At 42.9% G+C, this 25339-nt stretch overlaps 1 protein-coding gene across 2 annotated transcripts in view; it reads right to left on the bottom strand.

The window, feature by feature from the left end:
• Positions 1–2363: 2363 nt before the first annotated feature.
• Positions 2364–25339, bottom strand: part of ldlrad4b (low density lipoprotein receptor class A domain containing 4b) — a 77904-nt gene continuing 54928 nt past the window's right edge. Inside the window, exons 1-4 of one of the 2 annotated variants that reach the window (XM_053629202.1) lie at positions 18460–19952; positions 6594–6748; positions 5540–5590; positions 2364–3783 (exon numbers count right to left, since the gene is read on the bottom strand). In XM_053629202.1, the coding sequence (XP_053485177.1) occupies positions 3250–3783; positions 5540–5590; positions 6594–6748; positions 18460–18559 (840 nt within the window). In that variant the 5' untranslated portion in view covers positions 18560–19952 and the 3' untranslated portion in view covers positions 2364–3249. Of the gene's footprint in view, positions 3784–5539; positions 5591–6593; positions 6749–18459; positions 19953–25339 lie in introns of those variants that run through there. The other variant, XM_053629195.1, reaches the window with a different exon arrangement.

The raw sequence follows: 25339 nt of genomic DNA, 5'->3' as shown, positions 1-25339 counted from the left end.
GGTTATACGAGAAAAGGGTCAACAAAGCGTGGGCCAGATCGAAACCGATTGGCGAAAGCAGCAGCAGCAGCAATAGCAGCAGCATTAAACAGCACAGATGAAGGATAAGCTCCGAGAGCTCTTTGGAAGAGTTAATGAAGGGAAAAAAAACATCTGACCGTAACACTTTCAAGCAGCTCAGTCAGCACCAAGCAAAGAGAAACGTTGTTCAGTCATTCTGCAAATGGTGGCGCTATTCACCGAGTCCATCTCAACCTAGTGGAGATAAAATAAGAACACGATGCGTGGGGTAGCTGGCAGAAGCCCTTACTAAATGCTGGCATTGCAGTAGAAAAGTGTAAGACTTGTGGTCTTTTGGAGGTTCAGGTCTCCACGTAGAACTTAAATTTAGAATGGAAGTAAAATAGACCAAACCTTGTTTACTCGTTTGATCCTTGGCTAGTTTTAATTTGTGCCCAAAACACCTCCTGGTTAATGAAGTGTGCAGATAGTGGCTCTGCTTATGTAAATGCTTAACAGAAATCCTTTAGGTCCTCCCGAACACTGCTGGACACTGACCAGACCTAATCCTGGACAAACACACACACACACACACACTAATGATTCAGAGAAAACTAGTGTATGTACATCCTCAATATATGATCAGGGAACCAGCCCTGAACATGCATACTGAATGAGCTGGCTTTCTAAACAAAAACACACACACTTGAGGACACTTTTTAATCTGGGTCTAGTCGGTGTCCAATAAAACTAATTCTCATAGTCTTTCAAGTGTACTTCTAGGCAGTTAAGGCTTGAGGTCAAGAGCCAGATTGAGAAAGCAGGCTTCATAATCTAGCTGGATAAACTAGCCTACAGGTCACATAGTCTTCATGAATAAACTTTCACACACACACACACACACACACACACACACGCACACACTGTACCGGACAGCCAAAGACACAAATTTATGGGGCAGTATACTCAAAATCTACTGACAATGTTGAACCAAAGGGCAGTTGATAAGCATGTGAAACAGGCTTCAACGGAACAACAAACACAATGGACGTTTCAAATGAATCATGTTTGTTCATGTTCAATGCACTAGATGAAGAAAAAGGGCTAGAAAAGGCAATTCTCAGTCTTTAGCGCTGACATTAAAGGGATGTGTTCTGCACTACAAGGCAAAAGTTCCTTTGGGTCCTGGTCAAAAAAAAACAAAACAAAACAAAAAAAAACACAACATCTAAGAGCTCAGAGCTTTTGACTGGCTAACTAACCCGCATTTAGTCAAAGTGTCAGCTAACCAACAGCCTGCATGCATCCAATCACTCGCACCACTTCGGTGCTGACCGCTTTCTGTAAACTTCTACAAGTTAAAGCACCATGGTTTGGATCTGTTCGCCAAATACCCACAATGCTATGGATTGAAAGTAAGAATATGATTGTATATTACAGAGGAGAGTGCAGTCTCATGTGATGGAACTAAGGGCATGTATTCTTAGGCATCGTAGACTGCCAAGTTTGGATCAGTTCGGGTCTTTTTGTGCAGTGTGGCTGAAATCTTACATGAAGACCTGCCCTGCCACTGATCGTTTACTGCTTCTCCACGAGCCGAGGTGATCGAGACGACTCCTCAGAGTGAACAAACACGGACAGGAGCGGAAGTTGATCTCAAAATCACCACGTTTTTCACCTGAACCACAGGACAAACCACTCGCATAAATACCGACACATCGGAGAATCGAACAAGAAGGGACGAGCGGAAAAGGCAACCGAATCAGAGGAAGGCTGGGTTAATGAGATATTACAGTGAACAACCTTACTTTAGCCCTTAGCTTCACTGTGTCACTAAACTTGATTATCCTACCTATCCTAGGAGATGTAGACAACACGACAATAAGGGCTATGTTTGTATGCTTGTTTGTTTTTTTTGCTCACTCTGGTTACTATGGCACCATCCATCACAACGCTGTACAGATGGGGATCTGTGGCAAGAAAGGGACTGAAAGTGAAAGAGTGCAAGAATGGGCAGCATTAGCCGTTTCAAGTAAGGAAAAGCCAAGAGAAGCTTCCATCCATGCTGAACAAAGCACAGGATAAAACACCTCGCATCCATCAAACGCTCACTCTGATGAGAAATAAATGCCGTTTTGGTTTTTGTCACGGGCCAAGTGCAACACGTATAAAGGATTACAAGAGCCTTGATTGCAGTTCATAAATCAATAACTTTAAAAGCACGACCCTGCTCACATGACACCTTTCCCTCATCGTCCCTCATCGTGTGTGTGGTTTAAGCCTATTAGAGAGAAACAAAATGATTTCAACACTGCTACAGGAGAAAGAGTGTCTTTCAGATGGTTAGATACTTTTTAAAAAAAAAAAAAAAAAAAAAAAAAGTCTACACTCAACAAAAGTAATTACTTTATAACCTTATAATATTTCTGCTTGTAAAGTGACAATATTAAGTGAAAGTAACATTCTGTTAGCATATATCTGACCTCAAGAGGTGTCGAAGTGTCTGAAAGACTGAGGAGGACTAAGAGCTGGGAAGGAGGATTTTTAGGCTGGATATAAGTAACTCTTGTGCAGAAGTAAGGAGAATACCCTACCGCTTCTACAGATCACCAACTTTGGAGTTTCCTTAACAACAAAGACCATGCATTACATTTGCCTCTTCTCTTTCCCCACAATATAGATAGTGCAACTTTTGTGTGTTTTGATTTGAACGTATGATTGCGAGTCTCACGCCAGCCCCCCCACACACACAAAAACCTTGGCACTAGGATTTGGATTTTTGTTTCAACTACTTAAAAAAAAAAAAAAAAAATTCTTAATTGTGTACAGATCACGGTCTTGCAAAAACTTATTCTCAACGTCAAGTCCCGTCCTAAACCTGCAGATTGTGCAGTGTTGGTGTTTTGTAGAGCACATGACCAAAAAAGGAGTAAAAAGAAAGGGGGGGAAAATGAAAATAAAAACAATAATAATAAAAAAAAAAGCTTATGTGCTAATATCATCATCATCTCCCATTTGAATGTAATACACAAGTACAAAATAGCGCTACAAAGCTTTGCTATGTCTTTTTATGAGAGAGACAGTCAATAAAATGTTATTTTGTAAGCTTTGCTCCGCTTGGTTCCTTCTTGTAATGTGGCTTTGCTTTTGTAGTGAAGACAGACACATTTTATGTTGTGCATGGGAGTGTCCAGAGAGTGACCACACCCCTTTGTAGCCAGTAAGAGGAGAGGGTACGGAGAGCCGACCTTACACTAGCTCCCCTCTCTGCATGTCCTTGGCTTTGCTCAGGACTATTGTGCTTTCCGTGCTGCCCTGGCGCGTCCTGGCACCGGGCACAGTTGGCACGGAGGAGGACTGGTTATTGCTGTGCTGGTGAAGGTAAAATGCCGTGCCTGGGTAGTGGCCCATGACCTCGCTGTAGGCAGGTGGAGGGCCCTCTGTGCGTCCGTGGGCACTCCAGTTGGCGGCACTGACGCCTGTGTTGGTGCTAGGTGGGCACGGGCCATGGCTGTCCATCAGGTCACTGTCGAAGACCGTGCGGTTGGGTGGTGCTCGCACGGACTCGCGGTTCAGCTCGAGCTGTTGCTCGGGGTTGCGCAGCTGCAGCGGGCACGGGCCCTGGTACGGCGGCGGCTCCTCTCCATCTGAAAGTGCGATGGTGGGCGGCAGGTCGATGTGTTGCTGCAGGAGAGGGTAGGTAGGCTGGAAACGGCTAAAACGATCTCGCTGCAGGAATGAGGGAGTGCTGAAGCGCTCACGAGGATGAGGAGCATACACCACCTGCAAGAGTGAAAAGAATGAAATGTTCATGGTCAGCAGCAATAGTGTTGCCAAAAATACTAAATGTTTGGGTGGCTATAGAGAAAAGAAAGTGCCAGAACAGAATAAAGTAACAAGTAAAACATCCAAATTAAACTTCTTAAAACCCAGACGTATTCCTAGACTATATTCATGCTGCTACTACATCGTAAAACCAACATATAGCCTACTGCGTGTCCTCCGACACGTCTGTGCACTCCAAAAGCCTATCGACTAAATCAAAAAGAGAATCACTCATCATTCTCATGAACAATTTCTGTATATTGTACTGTTCCCAAATGTGATTGATTTTCGATCTGGGATGGACTGCTTACTGTGTCTCCTCAACCCTGCTCTCCTAAACCCACCACTACTCCTCCACTCTGGGCTTGAATGTTGGGCCTGAATGTGAAAAGCACGCTCCATTGTCACCATATGGACATAAGGAAATAAAGAATATGAATAAATAGATAAATAAATACAGAAAGACCTAAATTCATATAAATAGATAAATACAGAAAAATTGAAACATAGATAACACAGAAATTAAAATAACATTTTTGTTTATGATTTATTAAGCCAAAACGTTTATTCTTTTACTTATTTTCCATTTTGCCTGAATAATAAACTTTGGTTAACTAGAGACAACCAAGAAAATGATTTGGCTAAGCCGTTTGCTTTCCTCATTCAAACCAAATGAATGAACAGTGCTACAGCCTATAACCTCAGAAATCTTTAAAGGCTGCAAATCTCTTAAATCAAAACCAATGTAATCCCCAAGGCTTTTAATTTTGACGAATATAATTTAAGAATAGTTTAAAAAGCTTTTTAAGGATCCAAAGTTAGTATTCTTGTTCGCATTAGTTATTAAGTGTCTCATTGGAAGGGCTACAGGGGTTTGACAGAATAAGGTAATCTCATACACACACTTGTAGCATTGCTCGCAGACCTAAAGTTTTTGGTGCTAAAGTAACTTTCCCTGCTCCCTGTTCCAACACCTCTGGCTCAACTTACTAATGGCTCGTTATTAGCCAATGACCTTATTTAAGCAAGAAAACCACTAAAGCACAAAAATGAGTAAACGATGCAAGGAATGGAGGCTCTAGAAGCAAAGAGGGAAGAAGTTTTACATCTGATTAACACCATTTACGCGCTGGGCTGCGATCGATTAATTGATGGGACTGCCATCATATGAAGCCTACATATCCAATTTGAGAAACTTAAGCACAAGGTTTACATAAGAAGACATTTCCTACGCTACTAAATAACAGAGCTTCATCTAGAGAAAGGCGGCCTGCATTTATGCACAATCAAATTATTCAATTTGTGGGAAATCTCCATGTTGGCCAGCCTATAAGACAGACAGCTTTGTTTTATGGGGCTGCATTTCAGTTCGAGCCAGGGTGGCTAATGAGGGGCAATTTGGAGCGAGAGGCAAAGTGTCTCGTCTCTCAGACAGCTGTCTAGACGCTGCCAGAGGAGAAAGCCAGTGATTAATGACGCAGTGAGAGACGCAGGCATCCAGACAGAGACTCTCAAAGGCACGTACACTTGGGGAAATGTGCTGCACACCCCCAGAGGGACACAACACATGTGCAATGATTAACAGAGAGGCCCTGCATCAGACACTGACCCTCTCCTCCCCCTGACCTCACCAAATAAGGACTCCAAGCGGCACCCCCCACCCCTAAGCACCCACACAGACACGCACACCCACACACAGAGTTAATGGTCTCACCTCTGAAGCTCCTTGTCTGGATCCACTATCTGATGGCCAAAAACATCCCTCCTATCAGCAGAGACAGAAGGTTAATAGAGGAAAATTCAGTTTTAAACAAGATGGATCCCAATATAACAAATACTACAAAATTAATACATTTAATGCCATTTTTAACACAAAATGGATCCATTTATCGAACATGAAAAGCAAAGAAAAGTGTCACATTATTATCAGGAAACAAGTTAAATACTCAAAGTCATGGAGTGAAATGTATTTATTGCAGTGTCACTGTTAGCGGATGCCTTGTGGTAGAAACAAAGAACAATCTCCTCTGAATCCAGACAAAGCTCAAAATACTCATTAAAATAAAACCCCAAACTGCTTGTTTATGCCCTAATAGTAATGCTCAGCATTAACATGTGTGTGGTAAATCAAAGCAGCAGAGTGCACCAGACTGTGTTCTCCCTCCAGACAGTGTCTCTGCACTCGCTCTCCCCCTCAGTCCACCCCCTCCCCTCATGAATAAAAATGAAAGCGACTCAGACGTTTATCTGCCTCTCCCGCACGCTGCAGCAGCCAGCGTGTATGTCTGGCTCTTCGCTAGCGTCTAGACAGAGCTGGGCCAAATTTAATCATTAAGGCATGTCTGGGAGCAAGAGTAGTGAGGATATTTATCAGAAACACACCAAATGGGATCTTTGGCTAACATATAGTGCTTAAAGTCACATTCGGGCTCTGTCGAAACAGAACGGTACGCCTTAATCAAATCTCACAGCTGGAGGCGACGTATTTGTCAGGCTAGCTTGTCAGGTTTTGAGTTTACTTTGCCAATACTTCTAACCCAATACTGCCTCCAGGTTCTGATAAGTAGGCGAATACTTGTGCAGGTCTTGTGTTTAATGATGGTCTTCTACAATGATTTAGAAAGCAAATCTAAATTTTCCAGACACTGTCCGAGATATATGCACACTATATTGATTAAACAAGGCCGAGCCATTTTTATGGCTGGCAGTAATCCGCTAATATGCATACTTCGACTGGAAGTGAGGGATGGAGCGCTTTCACATCTTACCGGCTGCAGTGGGTGCTCCTGCCTCCTGGCCTGGCCCAGCCTGCTCATCAAGGACCACGTCGAGAGTTTATAGTGGTTCAGAAGACAGATAATCACCACCACCATCACCATCATCACCACGATTATGATTATTATCTGCACAAACTCCAATTCAGCTGGAGGGAAGAGAGAGAGAAAGGGGAACATTTTTAATTATAAGGTTACAGACGCACACGCAGCAACAAATCAGGTTTGATCATCATTTCTATTAGAAAAGGGCTGCGGGGAAAATGCGATTCTTGTTCTGACCACAGGATGGAAGCACAGAACAGCAGAAGCCTGGCAAGGCCGATTGGGTGCGAAATGCACGTCAGGAACAATTACTGTTCTGTTGTACAGAGGGTCTCGAACATAGACAGTCAGAGACTTGTATGATGTTCAGCTGTTGAAGAAGGCTCAAGTGGTTCAAAATGAATAGAATGTGATATGGCAACACTGTTCACCTCTCCCTTACTCAAAAGGTGCACACACACACACACACACACACGTCAGCCAACCACATGGACAACAGGTCTGCAATATGCAAAAAAACACAACCCTTTTATATATATACACACCCTGGCATTACCCAGACAGACAAGCAGCACGTCTGGAAAAGCAAGACAATGGCGGCCTATCTGTGGCAGCCAGACAGCTCATGGCATTAGAGCGGGCGCTGCGATATCCCAGCATGCCCCCGAATGCAAGCCCAATCTGATTAGGCTAGACGCTGAGGCTGATGCAGGCCTCCGGCTCGGCGAGACACAGACCATTTTGGAACTGTTGGGTCTGCAGAGGGCATGTTTTAAAGTGTCAAACAGAGATGCATTATCTTCTAGAGCAGACTGAGTGTACTGTCTGAACAGCCCGGCTGGAACACGCGCCACAAAATTGCCTGCAGTACAGCATCTGAGCAGACAAACACAGCTTTTCTCCAAATTTAGGCCATGAGAGCGGATGCAAGGAAAGAGAGAGCAGAGATTAGAGAAAAAGGAAATGATTACAAAAACAAGACAGAAGCAGGACACAGAGAGAGAGAGAGTCGTTCGAGCTGTTTTGCACACTAGAATTATCAGTATTCTGACTAGCAAAAGGTGAACTAGACAATATGAAAATCCTCTACTGGGTGTAAGGCATGTACAGACACTTACACAAATTGATTTAAAGCTACTGAAGGAGTGGTGAATATGCTAGGCCAGTGAGGGGAAAATGCAAAAAGACTGGTTACACAGGTACATAGGGGAGGTGAAATGGACAATAGCTCAGCCTTTACTGCTAGCGGTCAGAGGTTTCAACATTTTTTTAAGCAGAACTTTAAGTGGAGCTACTGCACATTTGCTTCTGAACCGATAAATGTCCCAGTAACTGCTTGTAGGAATTAAAGAATTGTCCAACAAACCTAATGCAACTAATAATACACACGTAATGCTAGTGAAACTACCAATGTTATATGGGTGAACTGCTCTTTAATGAATCTTTTTGGGGTAATACAGCATCATTCCTGCTCGGGAATCGTCCAGCAAATCTCAAAGATTTCACCCCGAGAGCATGTGTTAATATCTCCAACATTTAAACACTATGGCAGGCAAAAAATGCAAGCTTTACGGTGTGTAGTAAACAAGGGGTTTCTTAGGAATCTAATCATCATGCATGTAAAATGACTCATGCGCATTAAAATATAAATACAACTCTGTAGTAAACAACTAGTTGATCCTAGTGTGTTTTATGCTATGACTCAGAGGTCAAAAAAACAGTACACATGCATGCTAGAGAACACTTCGACTGCACTACATTTCTATAATTACTCCATTCGAGTCATTACAGATCGCTCCTGACATATAACGCTCCATATAACGCTCCTGACGCATAACGCTACCAGCAGTTAGAATTATTCATCATACGCCGGATCTAAATGGGGAAGTTTGGGTGAGAGGGAGCATCAGTGATCAGACTGGGCACAATGTGTATATTCCCAGCTCAGACTGCGAAATCCTCTTATTCCTGCACAGGCTGATTTCACACTGGACCTGCAGCTCTTAGCCCAATTGCACTCTACAATCTAAACTAAACTTGCAATCAACCTAGAGATGAATATGATTCATTACATGCACAAGCAGGAGCTTTCTCGTCAGGTTCATCTTAATCCATTTGTCCTTGGTCAAACAATGAATTGTACATGTGAGCGGTTTACAAAATGGCTTGAAAGGCTCTGGTTAAATGAACAAAGCCCGGCTGCTCTGGAGCAACCCGGAGAGAACGAGAGAGAGAGAGGGAAAGAGAGAGAAGAGAGAGAGAGAGAGCGAGAGAGAGAGTGAGAGAGAGAGAGAGAGAGAATGAGAGAGAGAGGGAGAGAGAGAGAGAGAGAGAGAGAAAAAGAGAGAGAGAGAGAGAGAGAGAGAGAGAGAGAGAGAGAGAAAATACCAGAGAGAGAGAGAACGAGAGAGAGAGAGAAGATGGGTTTTGGCACTTCAGCCTTGCCTTTCATTTAGAGATAGACGGAATGAATAAGGAACAAGATCTTCAGTGAAGTGGCACTACTGGATACTGGATCCCCTGTCCTGCCCTAGATACCACGGGCAATGCCATCCCCTCTCTCCCTCTGTCACACACACACACACACACACACACACACACACACACACACACATCCAGCTGCCATCATTGCCATGGAGACACAGCCCTCAGCATCCGTACCTACAGAGACACTGAACACTGACATGGCACACAGACACGCACATTCATGCAGATGCAGACACAGAATTAAACAAAAAACACAGAGCGAGAATGAAGCAAAGAAACATGGGCAGACTGGGAAAACTATGTACAGACTACAAAAAAAAAAATCAAGGAGAGATAAAGAGTCAGACAGAGTGGGTGCTGGGAGAAGCATTAGCCCGTGATGCCAGCGGCAGCCAGTGTTCAGTGCAGCAAATCAATCAGCCCTTTTACGGTCAGCAGGCAGAGCGCAGCTGACTGAGAGCTGCCAGACAGTGAGCCACTAACAGCGAGGGAGTGCCAGACATGAGCCGTGTGAGTGTGTGTGTGTGCGCGTGTGTGTGTGCGGATATGAGACTTGTTTTACATATGCAGGGTAACTTAGGAATGCTGTACCATATGCTTGGCCATCGTGTCAAATTTCACCTAACATTTTTATTGATCACAATAACAGTTCAACACAATGATCTAGAAGGCCTGAATCCTGGCCAATTAAATACGTCCAAGAAAGCTCATTTCGGTATGGCTTAATCGTTGTGAAAAGCACCGTCCCGTCATGTTTTGGACAACTGAAATGCTTCCATCCAGAAAATGAAAGCTGAAGAATTCTCATGACCATGTTTTCGTAGTGCGTTTGAATGACGCCCTAATTTTGCCATTTGTATGAGAGAAAGGACGAGAGAGAGAGATAAAGAGGGAGAAAATTACCTTCTGGTGCACACGGTTTCATCTAGACACCCTCACAACAACAAAACACAGCTGTTGTCTTAATATTTCACATTCTAGTAAGAGTAGCACTTCACATAAACTGTCCATTATCATCAGTAACACACACACACCCCTACAAGTGTTGTGTATAATAAATAAATGCACCTCTTTTATCACAGCCTCAGTAAATCCTTGTTTCCTTGGTTTCAACCGGTTTAATTTCGTTTTAGAAATACATGATACCCAGGGAGCAGACGCTAGGTCACGCCACGTAAATGCTTATTTTGTTTGTCAGGACATCTATAGATGTCACATCACTCTGACAAGACAAGAAGAGTGTTTTGACAGGCTCTGAATGTGGATACGAGCGGATTGGAGACAGGCATTCTGTCATCCAGTGATAAACGTGCATTTTTGTTTTTGCAGGCTGGGGGAGGTAGGCTCCTCGTCTACTGTTTTAGAAGGCTGGATCACACAGGTGGTCTTTGTGCTACAAATCAAAGCCTTGTGGCATAGTGGGATGCAGAAAAACACGCTAACAGACTGGCATCCCGCTGGGCATCAGAGGGGCGGGCAGCCGATTCCAGCCCTGCGGTACGGCCATGCCACAAACACTGCCAGTGGGAAGAGGCCATGCCACCCAGCACGCCATGCAGCAGCCTCCAATCCACACAGGAGCTCTTGCCATCAATTACACTGAGAAAGGAACAGAGACATCATCTTAAAGATGCCCAACTGAGTTTCTGTCCATCAAGAGAAAAAAGCCACTAGCGAACCATAATGGGCTTCTTACGGCTCCAGTGTGCTTACGTGTGAAGTGTCAGTAGCTGTACGTCGGAATTCTTCACCGAGAGGCTGCTGTACACCCGTATTAAACCGGAGCACAAAAGATCTTTCACAAGAACGCACATATATAGTTCTCGGTTGCACTTTTCAAATCTCATCAGATCGTTGAAGTCTTCTCAAGCTCAATCCCACCGTTTCTTCATTTCAATATCCATTCAACATCCATCTTCGCATTTTTCTCGGCTCTCAACTCAACCATAAGATAATTAACAAGCACTTCACGAGTCGAATCGGTTATATTTAAAAGTAGTAAAAACACAAGGAGGTGCTGTGCAAGGAGTCTGCTGAACAGGGATTGAGAAGCAGACTGTCAAAGAGCAGTACAGAAATAAAAACAGCAGCAAAACAAAATAAAACAAAAACAAGTTCCCTCGTTTGAAGCTAGCAGGAGAAGAGATGGCATGATACCATTTCTTCTTTTCTAATATTGATAAAACCTTCAATTTAAAATAAAAGGACTAACAATAGGACTGCAATTCCAGTATAATATTGCTAAGCAGGTTAACTTTTTTGTTATGTTGTCCTTAAAGCAATTCAGTGATATCTTGGGCTCAAGTTTATTACAGAATCTGATTAGTTGCTTTGTTGTTGTTTTTTCCCCTTTTTGCCCCCCCTCTGGTCTCCAAAACAGCATTTTCTACTGAAATTGCTTTTTATATCAGATGGGTGCCATCGCTAAGTAATAGATCTGTCTATCTGTCACAAGTTAAATAAGTACCATTATTAAGTCAGTAGAGAAAAATCATAAAACATGCTGTCCTTGCGCTGCAGTGAGTCATCTGGTAAGGCAAATAAATAAATAAATAAATAGATAGATAGATAGATAAATAAATAAACCAAAGTCAGAGTTGCTGAGACTCAAGTTATTTGGATTTGCACATCAAGTCACCACCTTAGAAATGAAAAGAAGCTCCAGCTACAAAAACAGTTCTGACAAAGACATTACTAAGAGGATACTTGGCACCATTTCTTGTTATCATTTGCTCCAGAGATCAATCTGAAACAAGGATCAATTTTAGCTTGGCCTTCCAAAGAGAGCGACAGCTCCAGAAGAGTGATCCAGAGCTAGCTGTTTTCTTTTTGAAAAGAAATTAGCTACCTACCTATCGGGCATGTAGCCAGCCAGCGTAGCCTCATAGGTGCTTCTCCAATACTGAACACCAAATTCATCATCAGAAAAGAAAAACTTTTCTTGTGTTGAATCCTTGAATACTCTTTGCATGTGCACTGACTCACAACCATCAGATATGAGTGCACATTACAACACTGCAAGTCACTTGAAATAAAATAAATAAAATCAATAAATAAATATTAAAAACCCTCCAGATCCCTAAAGCACCAAACCTTATGGCCTGCCTATTTACTCATGCTTAACTCCTACACTTTCTTCATCCAGCTCACTGTCCCTTTGTCCAAGCAAATCGGGTCCCCCCCCCCCAAGGCAGACGGAAAAACAAATGAGCATTTGTTTAGTCTAGTGATTTCCATATGATGGTAAGAGGGGGCCAGTGTCCTCCTTGCTCATATTAGTCACGTGGCTGACACAAATCAGATGGCTGGCTCAAATGAGCATTCTGCCGATGAGCTCCAGTGCCAACATGCCACCCCATCGCTCTTCTGCTTCATGTGGGTGACCGTGCAGCTTTTCGTCGGTTGCATGAATAAACATGAACTCCACTAATCAGTAAAGCTGCCTCCAAGTTTCCAAGTTCAGGACTTCATGTACAGTACATTCTACCAATCGTTAGCGCCAGAAGAGAGCTCACACCTCTGCACTCAGCAGAGGTCTGGGGGAAGAAGAGAGCCGGAGACTGCTATGTTTTGAGAGACAGTTTCGGATGACGGTTTCGAAAATATACCTAACGGAGAAGGTGGAGAAAGTGATGCAGCTCCCTTTCTGGCTATGAGACTCGATTTGGTATTATCTTGTATCTTTTATAAATCGTATCATTATATTCCTTAACATCTCCTTATCCGTGTAGAACGACTTCTATTTTGGGAATGTTTTCATTCTTGGTAACACAGCTTGGCATGTTGTGTTTGTCCAGAACTGAAAGGTGCTTTCATGGCAGCCGGAGCTACTTGTACAAACCTGCAGGTTGCTGCGTCGGCTTGCCAAGTCCGCCGAGTTAAACAATCAGCGCTGAAGTTTCAGGAGGAGGGAAAAAATGCCATAGTCTCTTTCTTTTTTCTGTTACTTCTATTTAGTAAGGAAGTGCAAAATGTTCTCTGTGGGCAAGCTCATCATTGAGGAAAGTCAAAAAGATTTATTTAAATAGAGCGAGCGGGAGAAGAGAGGGGAGGGAGGAGAAAGAAAAGAGAGAGAGAGAGAAACCTCTGCACTTCTCTAAAACATTTGCCCATGACCGCTAGCTGAACTTGCATGCATGACCTCAGTGGGTGGAAACCTCACTCCTCCATTTGAGAATGCTGGAACAGGGTTGGAAGAGAGTTCACCAGTTACATTTTCAAAGAGCAAGTACGGAAGACAGAAGAGTTAGACAAATGTAATATGAACAAGAAGGGGAAAAAAAACAACAAAAACAACTACTGTCTGTCCTTCGATGTCTACCACATCTTATACCTTGTCAAATCTTTATCAACTAAACGTGCATTCACACCAGCGATTTTAGTGCTGCGAGTCGGCAGGCGCAGTACTATGAAGTCGCTAGTAGGCGTTCCAACTACTGGTTGCCATGGTAACATTTATCAGTGGGTGGTGCAACTAGTATTCCACTTTTGACAACAAACCAGTATTCTTGCGCTGAAATGAAACATTTTGGAGGGAGAGGGTTTGTACATAAAGTTCACCAGTGTGTGTATATATATGCATCATATCCTATGAGATGAGGGAGAAGCAGCGTGTGCTCTTTGCCATTGCGGCCATCTACCTGCGGCGAAAGCGCAAGGGACGGACAGTCTTGGTCCATGAAACAATTCGGACTTGCGGGAAGCATGGCGGATCACGCATCACCTGCGCTCTACTGTCTTCACTCCCATTGGAAGTCTAATGGAATAGAACATCTAGTTGAAGCAACATCTGTTGCTCATGTCGCCAGCTCTCACTGAAAATGAATGGTCTCCAGCCACTTTATCGCTGCGAGTCACTGTATGTGTGAATGGACCTTAACGCTGCATACATCAAAAATAGTATTTAAAAGAAGCAAAAGGATCCATGCTCTGCTTCTAGACGTCCGGCAGAGCTACGATGGCTAGATTAGTGATGGAGCACATTGACTGGCACTCTGACTCATCAATAATAGTCACTGGATCCTCAGGCTGTTATCACCAAACACATGAGTCGCACACCACACTGCAGCACACAACCAAGCCATCACGGTGGAAGTAAACCTACCTACTCATCAGAAGCTTGACAAATGAAACACTTGATAATTAAATACTGTATTCCTCACTTTGCTATTCGGTTGTCTATTACACAGTTAGTTCTTTCAATTAATCATCATGTACACTTATCAACAATGCATGGCTAAATACATCTAGTATGTAACAATGCAGAACTTGCCAAACTGTGGAAATGTCTCCTCAAATATTGATTCACTGAAAAGTGACTCAGAAAACCTTCCCAGATTAGTGCAAATGTGTAACACATGGTAGTGTCACTATCGAACTGGTTTACAATACTGAACTGATCCATGTACCAAATTTCAGAACCTCATCCTTCGCTTGAATGTCTGAAAGTAATTATGGAATACGATGAGCAAAGAATAAAACACTTCGGGACATGCTGTTATTAAAAAAATCTCTCTCCATGTTGGGTTGCATCATACCACCTCATAGTGGATCACTTTGTTCTAGCAGCATGTCCTGAAGTGTTTTATATCCCTTATAGCACAGATTTGCCAATGATTATTTTATACATACACACAATGGGACGCTGTGTAAAATGTAAATAAAAACAGAATGCAATGATTTGCAAATCTCATAAACCCATATGTCATTCACAATAGAACATAGAAAACATATCAAATGTTTAAACTTAGGAAATGTCCCACAGACACACACACACACACACATATATATATATATATATATACACACACACACACACATACACACATATACATACACACACACACACATATATATATATATATATATATATATATACACACACACACACACACACACATACACACACATATACATACACACACACACACACACATATACATACACACACACACATACACATACATACATATACACACACACACACACACATACATACACACACACACACACACACACTCAATATCCAACAAAAATTCTTGTTCTTCATTTTTGTAAATATTTGATTATATCTTTACATGTGACAACACTGAAAAATGACACTTGCTACATGCTACAATGTAAAGTAGTGAGTGTACAGCTTGTGTAACAGTGTAAATTTGCTGTCCCCTCAAAATAACTCAACACACAGCCATTAATGTCTAAACCGCTGGCAACAAAAGTGAGTACACCCCTAAGTGAAAATGTCCAAATTGGGCCCAAAGTGTCAATATTTTGTGTGGCCACCATTATTTTCCAGCACTGCCTTTACCCTCTTGGGCATGGAGTTCACCAGAGCTTCACAGGTTGCCACTGGAGTCCTCTTCCACTCCTCCATGACGACATCACAGAGCTGGTGGAAGTTAGAGAACTTGTGCTCCTTCATCTTCCGTTTGAGGATGCCCCACAGATGCTCAATACAGTTTAGGTCTGGAGACATGCTTGGCCAGTCCATCACCTTCACCCTCAGTTTCTTTAGCAAGGCAGTGGTCATCTTGGAGGTGTGTTTGGGGTCGTTATCATGCTGGAATACTGCCCTGCGGACCAGTCTCCGAAGGGAGGGGATCATGCTCTGCTTCAGTATGTCACAGTACATGTTGGCATTCATGGTTCCCTCAATGAACTGTAGCTCCCCAGTACCGGCAGCACTCATGCAGCCCCAGACCATGACACTCCCACCACCATGCTTGACTGTAGGCAAGACACACTTGTCTTTGTACTCCTCACCTGGTTGCCACCACACACGCTTGACACCATCTGAACCAAATAAGTTTATCTTGGTCTCATCAGACCACAGGACATGGTTCCAGTAATCCATGTCCTTAGTCTGCTTGTCTTCAGCAAACTGTTTGCGGGCTTTCTTGTCCATCATCTTTAGAAGAGGCTTCCTTCTGGAACAACAGCCATGCAGACCAATTTGATGCAGGTGTAGGATCTGAGCACCGACAGGCTGACCCCCCACCCCTTCAACCTCTGCAGCAATGCTGGCAGCACTCATACATCTATCATCTATTTCCCAAAGACAACCTCTGGATATGACGCTGAGCAGGTGCACTCAACTTTGGTCAACCATGGTGAGGCCTGTTCTGAGTGGAACCTGTCCTGTTAAATCGCTGTATGGTCTTGGCCACCATGCTGCAGCTCAGTGTCAGGGTCTTGGCAATCTTCTTATAGCCTAGGCCATCTTTATGTAGAGCAACAATTCTTTTTTTCAGATCCTCAAAGAGTTCTTTGCCATGAGGTGCCATGTTGAACTTCCAGTGACCAGTATGAGGGAGTGAGAGCAATGCCATCAAATTTAACACTCCTGCTCCCCATTCACACCTGAGACCTTGTAACACTAACAAGTCACATGACACCGGGGAGGGAAAATGGCTAATTGGGCCCAATTTGGACATTTTCACTTAGGGGTGTACTCACTTTTGTTGCCAGCGGTTTAGACCTTAATGGCTGTGTGTTGAGTTATTTTGAGGGGACAGCAAATTTACACTGTTACACAAGCTGTACACTCACTACTTTACATTGTAGCAAAGTGTCGTTTCTTCAGTGTTGTCACATGAAAAGGTATAATCAAATATTTACAAAAATGTGAGGGGTGTACTCACTTTTGTGACATACTGTATATGTATTACATATATTACACACACTTGTTTTTCTTTTTTTTTTTTTTAACTTCGTTTCCATCAGTATCCACTGATGAAGGCACAACCCACGTGGTGCTGGAAAGACAGTCCCCTATACATGGAGACTTTTGGGACACCCTATACTTAACATTTTAATGTTATGAAACATCTGCTATCCTGAAGACTTTCCCGTGGGGGAAAACTTAATGACCGTTAAAACGTCATCCTCAAAGAAACCTTCACCATATTAACAAGTATACATTTCATTGTTACATTAAAAAAAAAAAAAAAAAAAAACATTTATAGTAAGACTTTGATTGTATGGATTGTCCACCATACATGCCCCTGTGTGAGGTGGCACTATAGAAATGAGAACTTACTAGAAGGAGTGCATTAATATGAACTGTGATTTGTATGACAACCGGCACTACTGTCACAGCTGCTGTTTGCTGAAACAGAGATGCTGGAAACTTTTTCTGCTATGCAGATAGGTAAATATAACATTAATATTTTGAAGAAGGAGAAGTCCAAAAAAAGGGGACAACTATTAGAGGAGCTGAACAGAGAAAGCAACTCTAAACCCAAAAGAGAGAAAACTGCAGGGTGATACAAGTCCTCTAATTAAAGTGAATAAAAGTAATGAGTGAAAATCTCGAATAAAGACAAACTATTAACATGTTTAAGAGCTTTATATATGTATACTACACTTCCCCCTGCTCCGTGTTTGAGACTCTGGTTATGTACTATAGTGCTGAACTCTGTACTAAAACATTAAACTAACACGCCGAACTCTGTGCTAAAACATTACAGTAACACACCGAACTCTGTGCTAAAACATTACAGTAACACTGTGCTAAAACATTACACTAACACTGTGCTAAAACATTACAGTAACACGCTGAACTCTGTGCTGAAGCATTACAGTAACACTGTGCTGAAACATTACACTAACGCTGTGCTAAAACATTACATTAACACTATGCTAAAACATTATAGTAACACTCTGAACGCTGTGCTAAAACATTACAGTAACACTGTGCTAAAACATTACACTAACGCTGTGCTAAAACATTACAGTAACACTGTGCTAAAACATTACACTAACGCTGTGCTAAAACATTACACTAACGCTGTGCTAAAACATTACACTAACACTCTGAACGCTGTGCTAAAACATTACACTAACACTGTGCTAAAACATTACACTAACGCTATGTTAAAACATTACACTAACGCTGTGCTAAAACATTACACTAACGCTGTGCTAAAACATTACACTAACACGCTGTCATATGCACTAAGTGTTAGTAGTAGTGTTAGTCCGCTCTCGAGGTAGATAGGATGGGTTAGTGGCCTGGCGGAGACAGACACCGAAAACGCTTATCACTGTCCAAACACCAGACCGCGACTCAATCCCTTTTGGATGTCTCCTTCCTCCACGAGTTCACTACACAGGATATGCATTAAAATAACAGGTTTAGATGGTCTATCCAGAGTACTCTACCCTTCAGCGTGTCGTTAGGTGAAATTTAACGGCCAAGTTCCCTTTAAACTGCGCACTTACATTAAAAAATACAAATAAAAAAATAGTAAAAAAAACTCTACAGAGAAGTTCAAAGCCAGCAGTTAGGGATGTTAATATGGAAGCGAAGCGGTTTTACACTCACATATGTCCATTCCCTGAACTTGGGCTCCGGTGCAGTTACACACGCAGGCGCCATTGGAGCCGTAGCCGCTTCCGCTAGCCGCTCCGCTCTGGTTCTGCATGGAGCTCGCCACAGCGACAACTTCCACCGGCTCTCCGCGCCACTCGCATCGTCTTCACCACATACTCGCTGTGGGGGGAAACAATCCCCGTGCTCTATTAACGCCGAACAAGTCTGTCGCTTTTCTTACTTCCGTTTTGTGGAACTCGGTGAATGAGAGCCGGTGTGTTGGTGTTGAATGAAGCAGACAGACTGTGTGTGTAACCCTTCTCTTGCCCTTACTCAGATCACTGCACCGTCTCGCACACTACAACCCTCCAATCCCGAGGGCTGGACGGCCGCCTCCTGATAAACCACCCGCTTCCTGGTGACTCCGCTGCACGAGGGGGTATTGTGTGCTTTCGGCGGCGGGGGGGTGTACTGTGTGCGGGAGGGGGTATATTATGGGTGGTTGATCAGGATGACTGGGCTGCGTCTCAAACCGCACTAATGACTGTCAAACTAACACTCTTTAAAACCCAACCCACGGGTCTAGGGTTGCGGGTACGACCGCTGTCCTGGTATTACCAGAGTTCCTGTTTTGACACACTGTACATGCGCTTTAGGACGGAGTTATTTGTGTTAGAGCTCCACTTCACACCAGACCCAACCAAACAAGGCGGGCTGTGGGAGAAACATGGTGCGTGACCTTGGCGTGACCCCGACGTCTGAGTGTGGGCAAAGCACACATGTTGTCTGTCTGTCTGAGCCCTTTAACTGCAGTCATCTCTAACTGCAGCAATGATCACACGAATACCTTTAAAAACACTATACGGCAAGCAGATTCCTGCTCGTGTCTGTGTAACGCAGTCAAATCTAGACCAAATTCATTATTTTAAATAAAAAGACAAACTTTCAAAATATAGAGATTGGGTTTAAAACATCAAGCAGTGACCTGTGGATAACAGGTTTAAATGGGTGGGGTGAACAAAACTCTCAAAGTCACACCACTGTTTGTTGTTGGTTTTTTTCTTCTTCTTCTTTTCAATTCCCATAATTACAATTAAATATATACACCACATAAAAGAATTCTGCTTGATCGAAATTAAGACTTGTACAAATAACAATTCACCTTTCACCATCATTGTCTCTTGATTACTCCCTTACTCAAAGCAATTACAGCAACAAAGAAATGAATGAATGAGATAAATACCCCTTTCCCAGAATTCCTTCCTCTGTAATGTATTATTTTAGGACAACGTTAGCTCTATGGCACTCTAGTTAAGGAATGGCATGTGCTCGATTCATATATGTGCTTGTTAGTAACCCATCAGCTGTCTACAATGTCCAATCCCAGATGTCAAGATGAAATTTAAACGATTAGATCCTTCTCTTCACCTCCCCCTTTACCCACTCATCCCACAGGGAGACAAGCTGACATTTATCTGTCTGACGTCTTGTCTGGAAGTCATCCCCCCCACCCATCCCCACCCACACACACACACACCCACCCACCCAGACGTGGGGGAGGTGGAGAGTTAGGGGTCATGACTCAGGGTTTGAATGGGTGTCTGAAGCAACATCCCAAGGGAAGCTAGTGTTGGACAAACTGTGCATGTTAATGTTGTTGTGGCTGGTTTTCACAATCTCTCCACAATGCATTTTAATATATTCAAATAGGCAAAACCTCTAGATAGCATGCTGTCTGTTCTACATTGATCAAATTAAAATATTTTTTAAGAAACAAAACCAAAAAAACGTGTTATTTAAAAGTAAGACACTAACAAGCAACATTATCGGTTCTTCATTTATCCTTACTCTATTTACACAAGACACCATTTGCAGATTGTAAATCATACTTTGGATCAGGTTTCATTTTTAGCACCACAATGATTTCTTATTCTTCCTATTATGTAACCTCTAAATGGCCCGTCTGTTCAGTTTATGTTGTTTGAGGCACAGCGCCACCTGGTGTCCAACATGGGGAGTCACTGAGATTGGGACAGTAAATGTTCCTATGCTGTTTTGATGCTAATATCAAGGCTTTTCCCTACTGAAGATTGTGCAAGTCATTTCCCTGCTTCAGATGCTGACATGAATATTAGCACAGCTGGTACAAAAGCTGAGATGAAATGTAATGTTTTATCTATGGCTAATTACCCTGATTCGAATAGATTGAGTCTTGCACAGCACTCTGATCCTCCTTGCATGCAACCCATGTTCAAAAAAGGTTCACGATGACAAATATCCAGCATGTCTCTGCTAATAAGCAATCAATTTATAGTAAGTGCACCTTAGGTAAGCACATCATTTTGAGTATTTCTGACCTTTCACCGAGTTGCTGATTTACACCACCTACTACCTAGCAGGGGTTATCAACTGGCAGACCACAGTCCAGACCCAGAAAAGTATTTGATCAGATTAAACAGAGTACAATGAATTACTACAGCAGAGCCGATAAATGCATGTAGTTAAATCAACTCTAGTTTTCTAAACATAAACAGGGGCTCTGTTGTGGTTTGTTCAATCAAACGTCCATCCATCCATCTTCTGTACTGCTTATTGTACACAGGGTCACGGGGAGCCTGGAGCCTATCCAAGGGAACTCGGGGCACAAGGCGGGGGACATCCTGGATGGGGTGCCAACTCATTGCAGGGCATAATCGCACACACACTCATGCACACACTACTGACACTTTTGGAAATGCCAATCAGCCTACAACGTATGTCTTTGGACTGGGGGAGGAAACTGGAGTACCCAGGGGAAACCCTCAAAGCACGGGGAGAACGTGCAAGCTCCATGCACACGGGGTGGAGGCGGGATTCAACCTCCAACCCTGGGGGTGCGAGGCAACTGTGCTAACCACTAAGGCACGGTGATGCGCCCCCCAATCACATGTATTTATGTAAATTATTTAGCTAAAAGCAGCTCATCAGAGCAGAGACCAGCTACCGGGCTAGAGACATTAAGTCAGAAAAGGGAGACTTTTATAGATATGTTTTATTGACCCTCTCTGGACTGATTAGTGAACTGATGTCAAAAACACAATGTTAAAAATCAAATGGACAGAGAAGTACTTGGTTATTCTCTCAATAACTCAAAACATCTGTTCAGAGTTCAGGGGGCTTGTCAAAACTGATAACATAAAGCACATTGAAACACAACATAACCACTTTGAGTCGTCTTGTTTACAACCATGGACTAATCATTAATGGCTAAACATTTAACAGTCACCATTTAGTTATGTTGGTTGCTTATCTGGACCTTTGAAAACAAGGAATTTTATGTAACTGGATCTTAATTTTCGTTGTATACCTCTACAGGGTGTATACTCGAATTGAAATCTCTTCCCATGTCCACATGTACCTTCTAATAATAATAATAATAATAATAATAATAATAATAATAATAATAATAATAATAATAATAATAAGAGCCCACCGTTGGTCCAACAGCAGACTGAATACATGGAAGAAAATTATATATCAGAGAATGTACCCAGTGTAACTGAGAGTATCCTTTGTGAAATACAGCTCCTGTGGTCTCAAGCAAACTCAGAATCTATTCTGTTTCCTGGGACATCCAGTGATCTAACCCTTTTCCTAGAGAATAGTGTCAGGAATATGCTAAACTGAGGTAATGAAATGTACACATGCAAACTATGTATAAATAGTGAATAATGACCTTTTATAGGTGTTAGTATAAGATGGCCTGTGGGAGCAGGCTTAGAGGCACGGGAACAGGGCCATCACACTGATAATCTGCAGGTTTAATGTGGGAGAGGGCCGACTTCAAGCACTCTCCATTACCTGACTCATCTCCCACCCAAGCCTGCACGCTGTAGCAAATTATCTTCACACTCATCCCAGGAGACCGGGTGTGCGCGTGTCTGAAAATTGCCATCTGTAAGGAAGGAATGTGACGTCTACGGATGTGTGCTGCAGCGTGTGTGTGTGTGTGTGTGTGTGTGTGTGTGTGTAAAAGTGTGTGTGTGTGTGCGAGTGTGTGTGAGAGAGAGAGAGAGAGAAAGGGATAGGGTGAGTGTCTGTGTGTGTAGATAATCACCAGGTATTGAGTTTTTTTCTCCCCCCCTGCTCTCTCCCGCAGCCTGCTGAGCATCGTCATGGGCCGTCTGCCCAGTAGGGTGAGGTAATGTCTAGGTTTAATGCCAGCCTCCCACACCGGCGCACACACACACACACAGGCTCAACAGGAAGAACAGCAGGCACAGCAACTCCCAAAATGGCCACTGTTGTGACTCCTAATGATTACGATAACATTATTAGCCTTCTGCTAACGAGCCACATGATGGAACCTCCACCACCCATCCACCCACTTCTAAACAATGCTGAAATACTGCAAACACCACACCTGAATCTTCAAAGAACAATCACTCTAATTGCTGATAACTAGAGTTTAAAAAAACAATCCCCAAAAACAAATACTCCACGTAGAACAAAAAAGTGCCAGATAGTAGCTTCATGTGCCTGGACTAGCTGTACAGGCATCACCAAACACTCCACAGGGAATAAACCCTGGAAAGATGCTCCGGAAAATGAATCCCATTTGATAAAACTGTACAGGCGTGACCCGACAGAGGGAGCGAGAGCGCGCAGCCATGATGCAGGTCTCGGAGCAGCAGTAGTCAGATCTCGGTGGCCCGTGGCCAGCTCGCCTGCTGTCTGCCACGCTCTTTTTTTAATAAACCTGTCAGCAGCTACATGCCGACAGCATTGGACACACACAGACCGCAGCGACCCAAGGGGCACTGAAATGAACATATCACGAATGATGTCTACACAAGGGACACTACAGTGATGGAACACAGCACAGCGCTGTAGAGGCAGGAATGCAATTGCAATTCCACTGGTCAACTTCAAATGGGATTAGAAACCAATGCAAATCGGGCAAGCTATGAGAGTCAACCTCTGAATAAACGCCTTTGCAAAACGGGCCACCCTATAGACCAAGAAATGAAAAAGGATTGCTTGTGGTCATTTGGTTTTTGAGATACTACTGCATACAGTATATCTTTATATACTGACAGGTGAAAATGTATATAAAATCTGGTGGCTCTGTTATGATTTTGGGGGCCTTTGGTGTTATATTTTGGGTCCATTTTCCCCTTAGAGGAAAGAGTCCCTGAAAATCAGTACCGAGCTATTCTGACTGATCACCTTCATCCTATGATAAAACATTTCCATCCTGATGGGAGTGGTCTCTTCCAGGAAGAGACCACAATGTCCTCATTAACAGGGCATGAGGACTCACTGAATGATTTGATGGCCTTCACAGTGACCAGATCTCACCTGATCTATAGGAGCTTTTGGACCATTGTGTTAGGGTGTGGGTGCAGGTTTTCATTCCGTTCAAGCAGGAGCCACACCTGATTCCACCTGTTTTAAATCAGATGAGCTTGGCTTTCAGTAGACTCAGGCGTGGCTTCTGCTAGGTTGGAATGAAAACCTGCACCCACACCGGCCCTTTCCAGATAAGCCTGGACACCCCAGTGTTAGACAGACCTCTCAACCACCATCATCAAAACACCATTTAAAGCAGTCGTCACCAACCCTCTTCCTTGAGATCTACCGTCCTGCAGATTTCATCTCCAACCAAAATCTAACACACCTGTTTTAGTTGATCAAGAACAAGATTCAGTACCCACTGCTCGGCTGTCGATACAGTATGTACAGATCAGTATAAATGGTAAGCATGAATACAATCCGGACGGACGATGCGGCACGGATTCCGACAGTTCTTCCACCCCAGTTCCGTTGCCTTATGGGATAGCGCAGTATCCACAGTTTCCAGAGTTTCCATACTGCAGAATCTTGGTGGAAGCAGACAGTCATCCGGATATTTCTCGCCTACTGTTTTATGAATACTGAGAATTGGGACATACTACTCCTTTAGCATACCACTTTTCACCTACTGTGTAGAAGGGTAGTGGGTATATTCAGACACAGCCAGTGATTAGATGGGCACGTGGACATGATTATGGTTGGAGTCTTCAGGAAGGTAAATCTCCACTGATTTAAAGGAATATCTTTCGGAAGTTAGGTGCTCATCCCTCCAGTCTCACAGACTTGCAGAATCTATACAGTGACACATGGTTCCTCAGGAAGGTCCCAACACCTGACTAAGTCACGATGAATTTTTTTCCCCTTTGTCATCTGTCTGCATCGCAAAATAGATCAATGGCCAAGAGTGAGGTTAGTCAAAACAGTACAACCTGTTAATCTGGTTCGTTTTTTTCAATAACTAAACATGAAGTCGCTTTTAGCATCATCCAGGCTACAGTAAATAACCTTAAAGAGACTGGACTTATATTTAAGTCATTTTTACTCATGTAACAACTATTTTTGGTCAATTCTAGTTATTGTACCTTTAACAGCTAGCTTTACTTAGTGGTGTGTTTCCAACATAGTCAACTTGTTCTCTTGGTTCCTTGGGCAATTGATAGGTCTAGCTTTTTACAGCGGTACAGCTTGCAACCTTTTTTGAAAAAAGTTAAACCTCTTGTAGTTTCTACATAAAACCATTCAGAGTTCCTACAGAGACAACCAAACAAAAAGAACCCTTAAGAGTACTAGAGTGAACAAAACAAAAACAACAAAGCACATTTCATTGAGTACTAAAAAATTGCCCATGGAATATCTGGGGACGCAGATCAGTCGAAAATACCTTTTTTTTAAAAAAAAAAAAAGCCCTAAAATACACAATGAGGCTTGAATCAGTTCAAATACTAGAGGAAAAAAAATACAGGATATAAACATGTACAAATATAAATTCCTTCAAAGACACAAACAGGTTCTCCTATAGTACACTAGGATCATAACTAGCTTTTTCTCGACTGAGCAG

This window comes from Ictalurus furcatus, chromosome 1 (genome assembly GCF_023375685.1).
Source record: "Ictalurus furcatus strain D&B chromosome 1, Billie_1.0, whole genome shotgun sequence".
In the NCBI taxonomy this organism is placed as follows: domain Eukaryota; kingdom Metazoa; phylum Chordata; class Actinopteri; order Siluriformes; family Ictaluridae; genus Ictalurus; species Ictalurus furcatus.
Note: the sequence above shows the minus strand (reverse complement) of the source record. Positions and strands in the feature narration are given on the sequence as shown.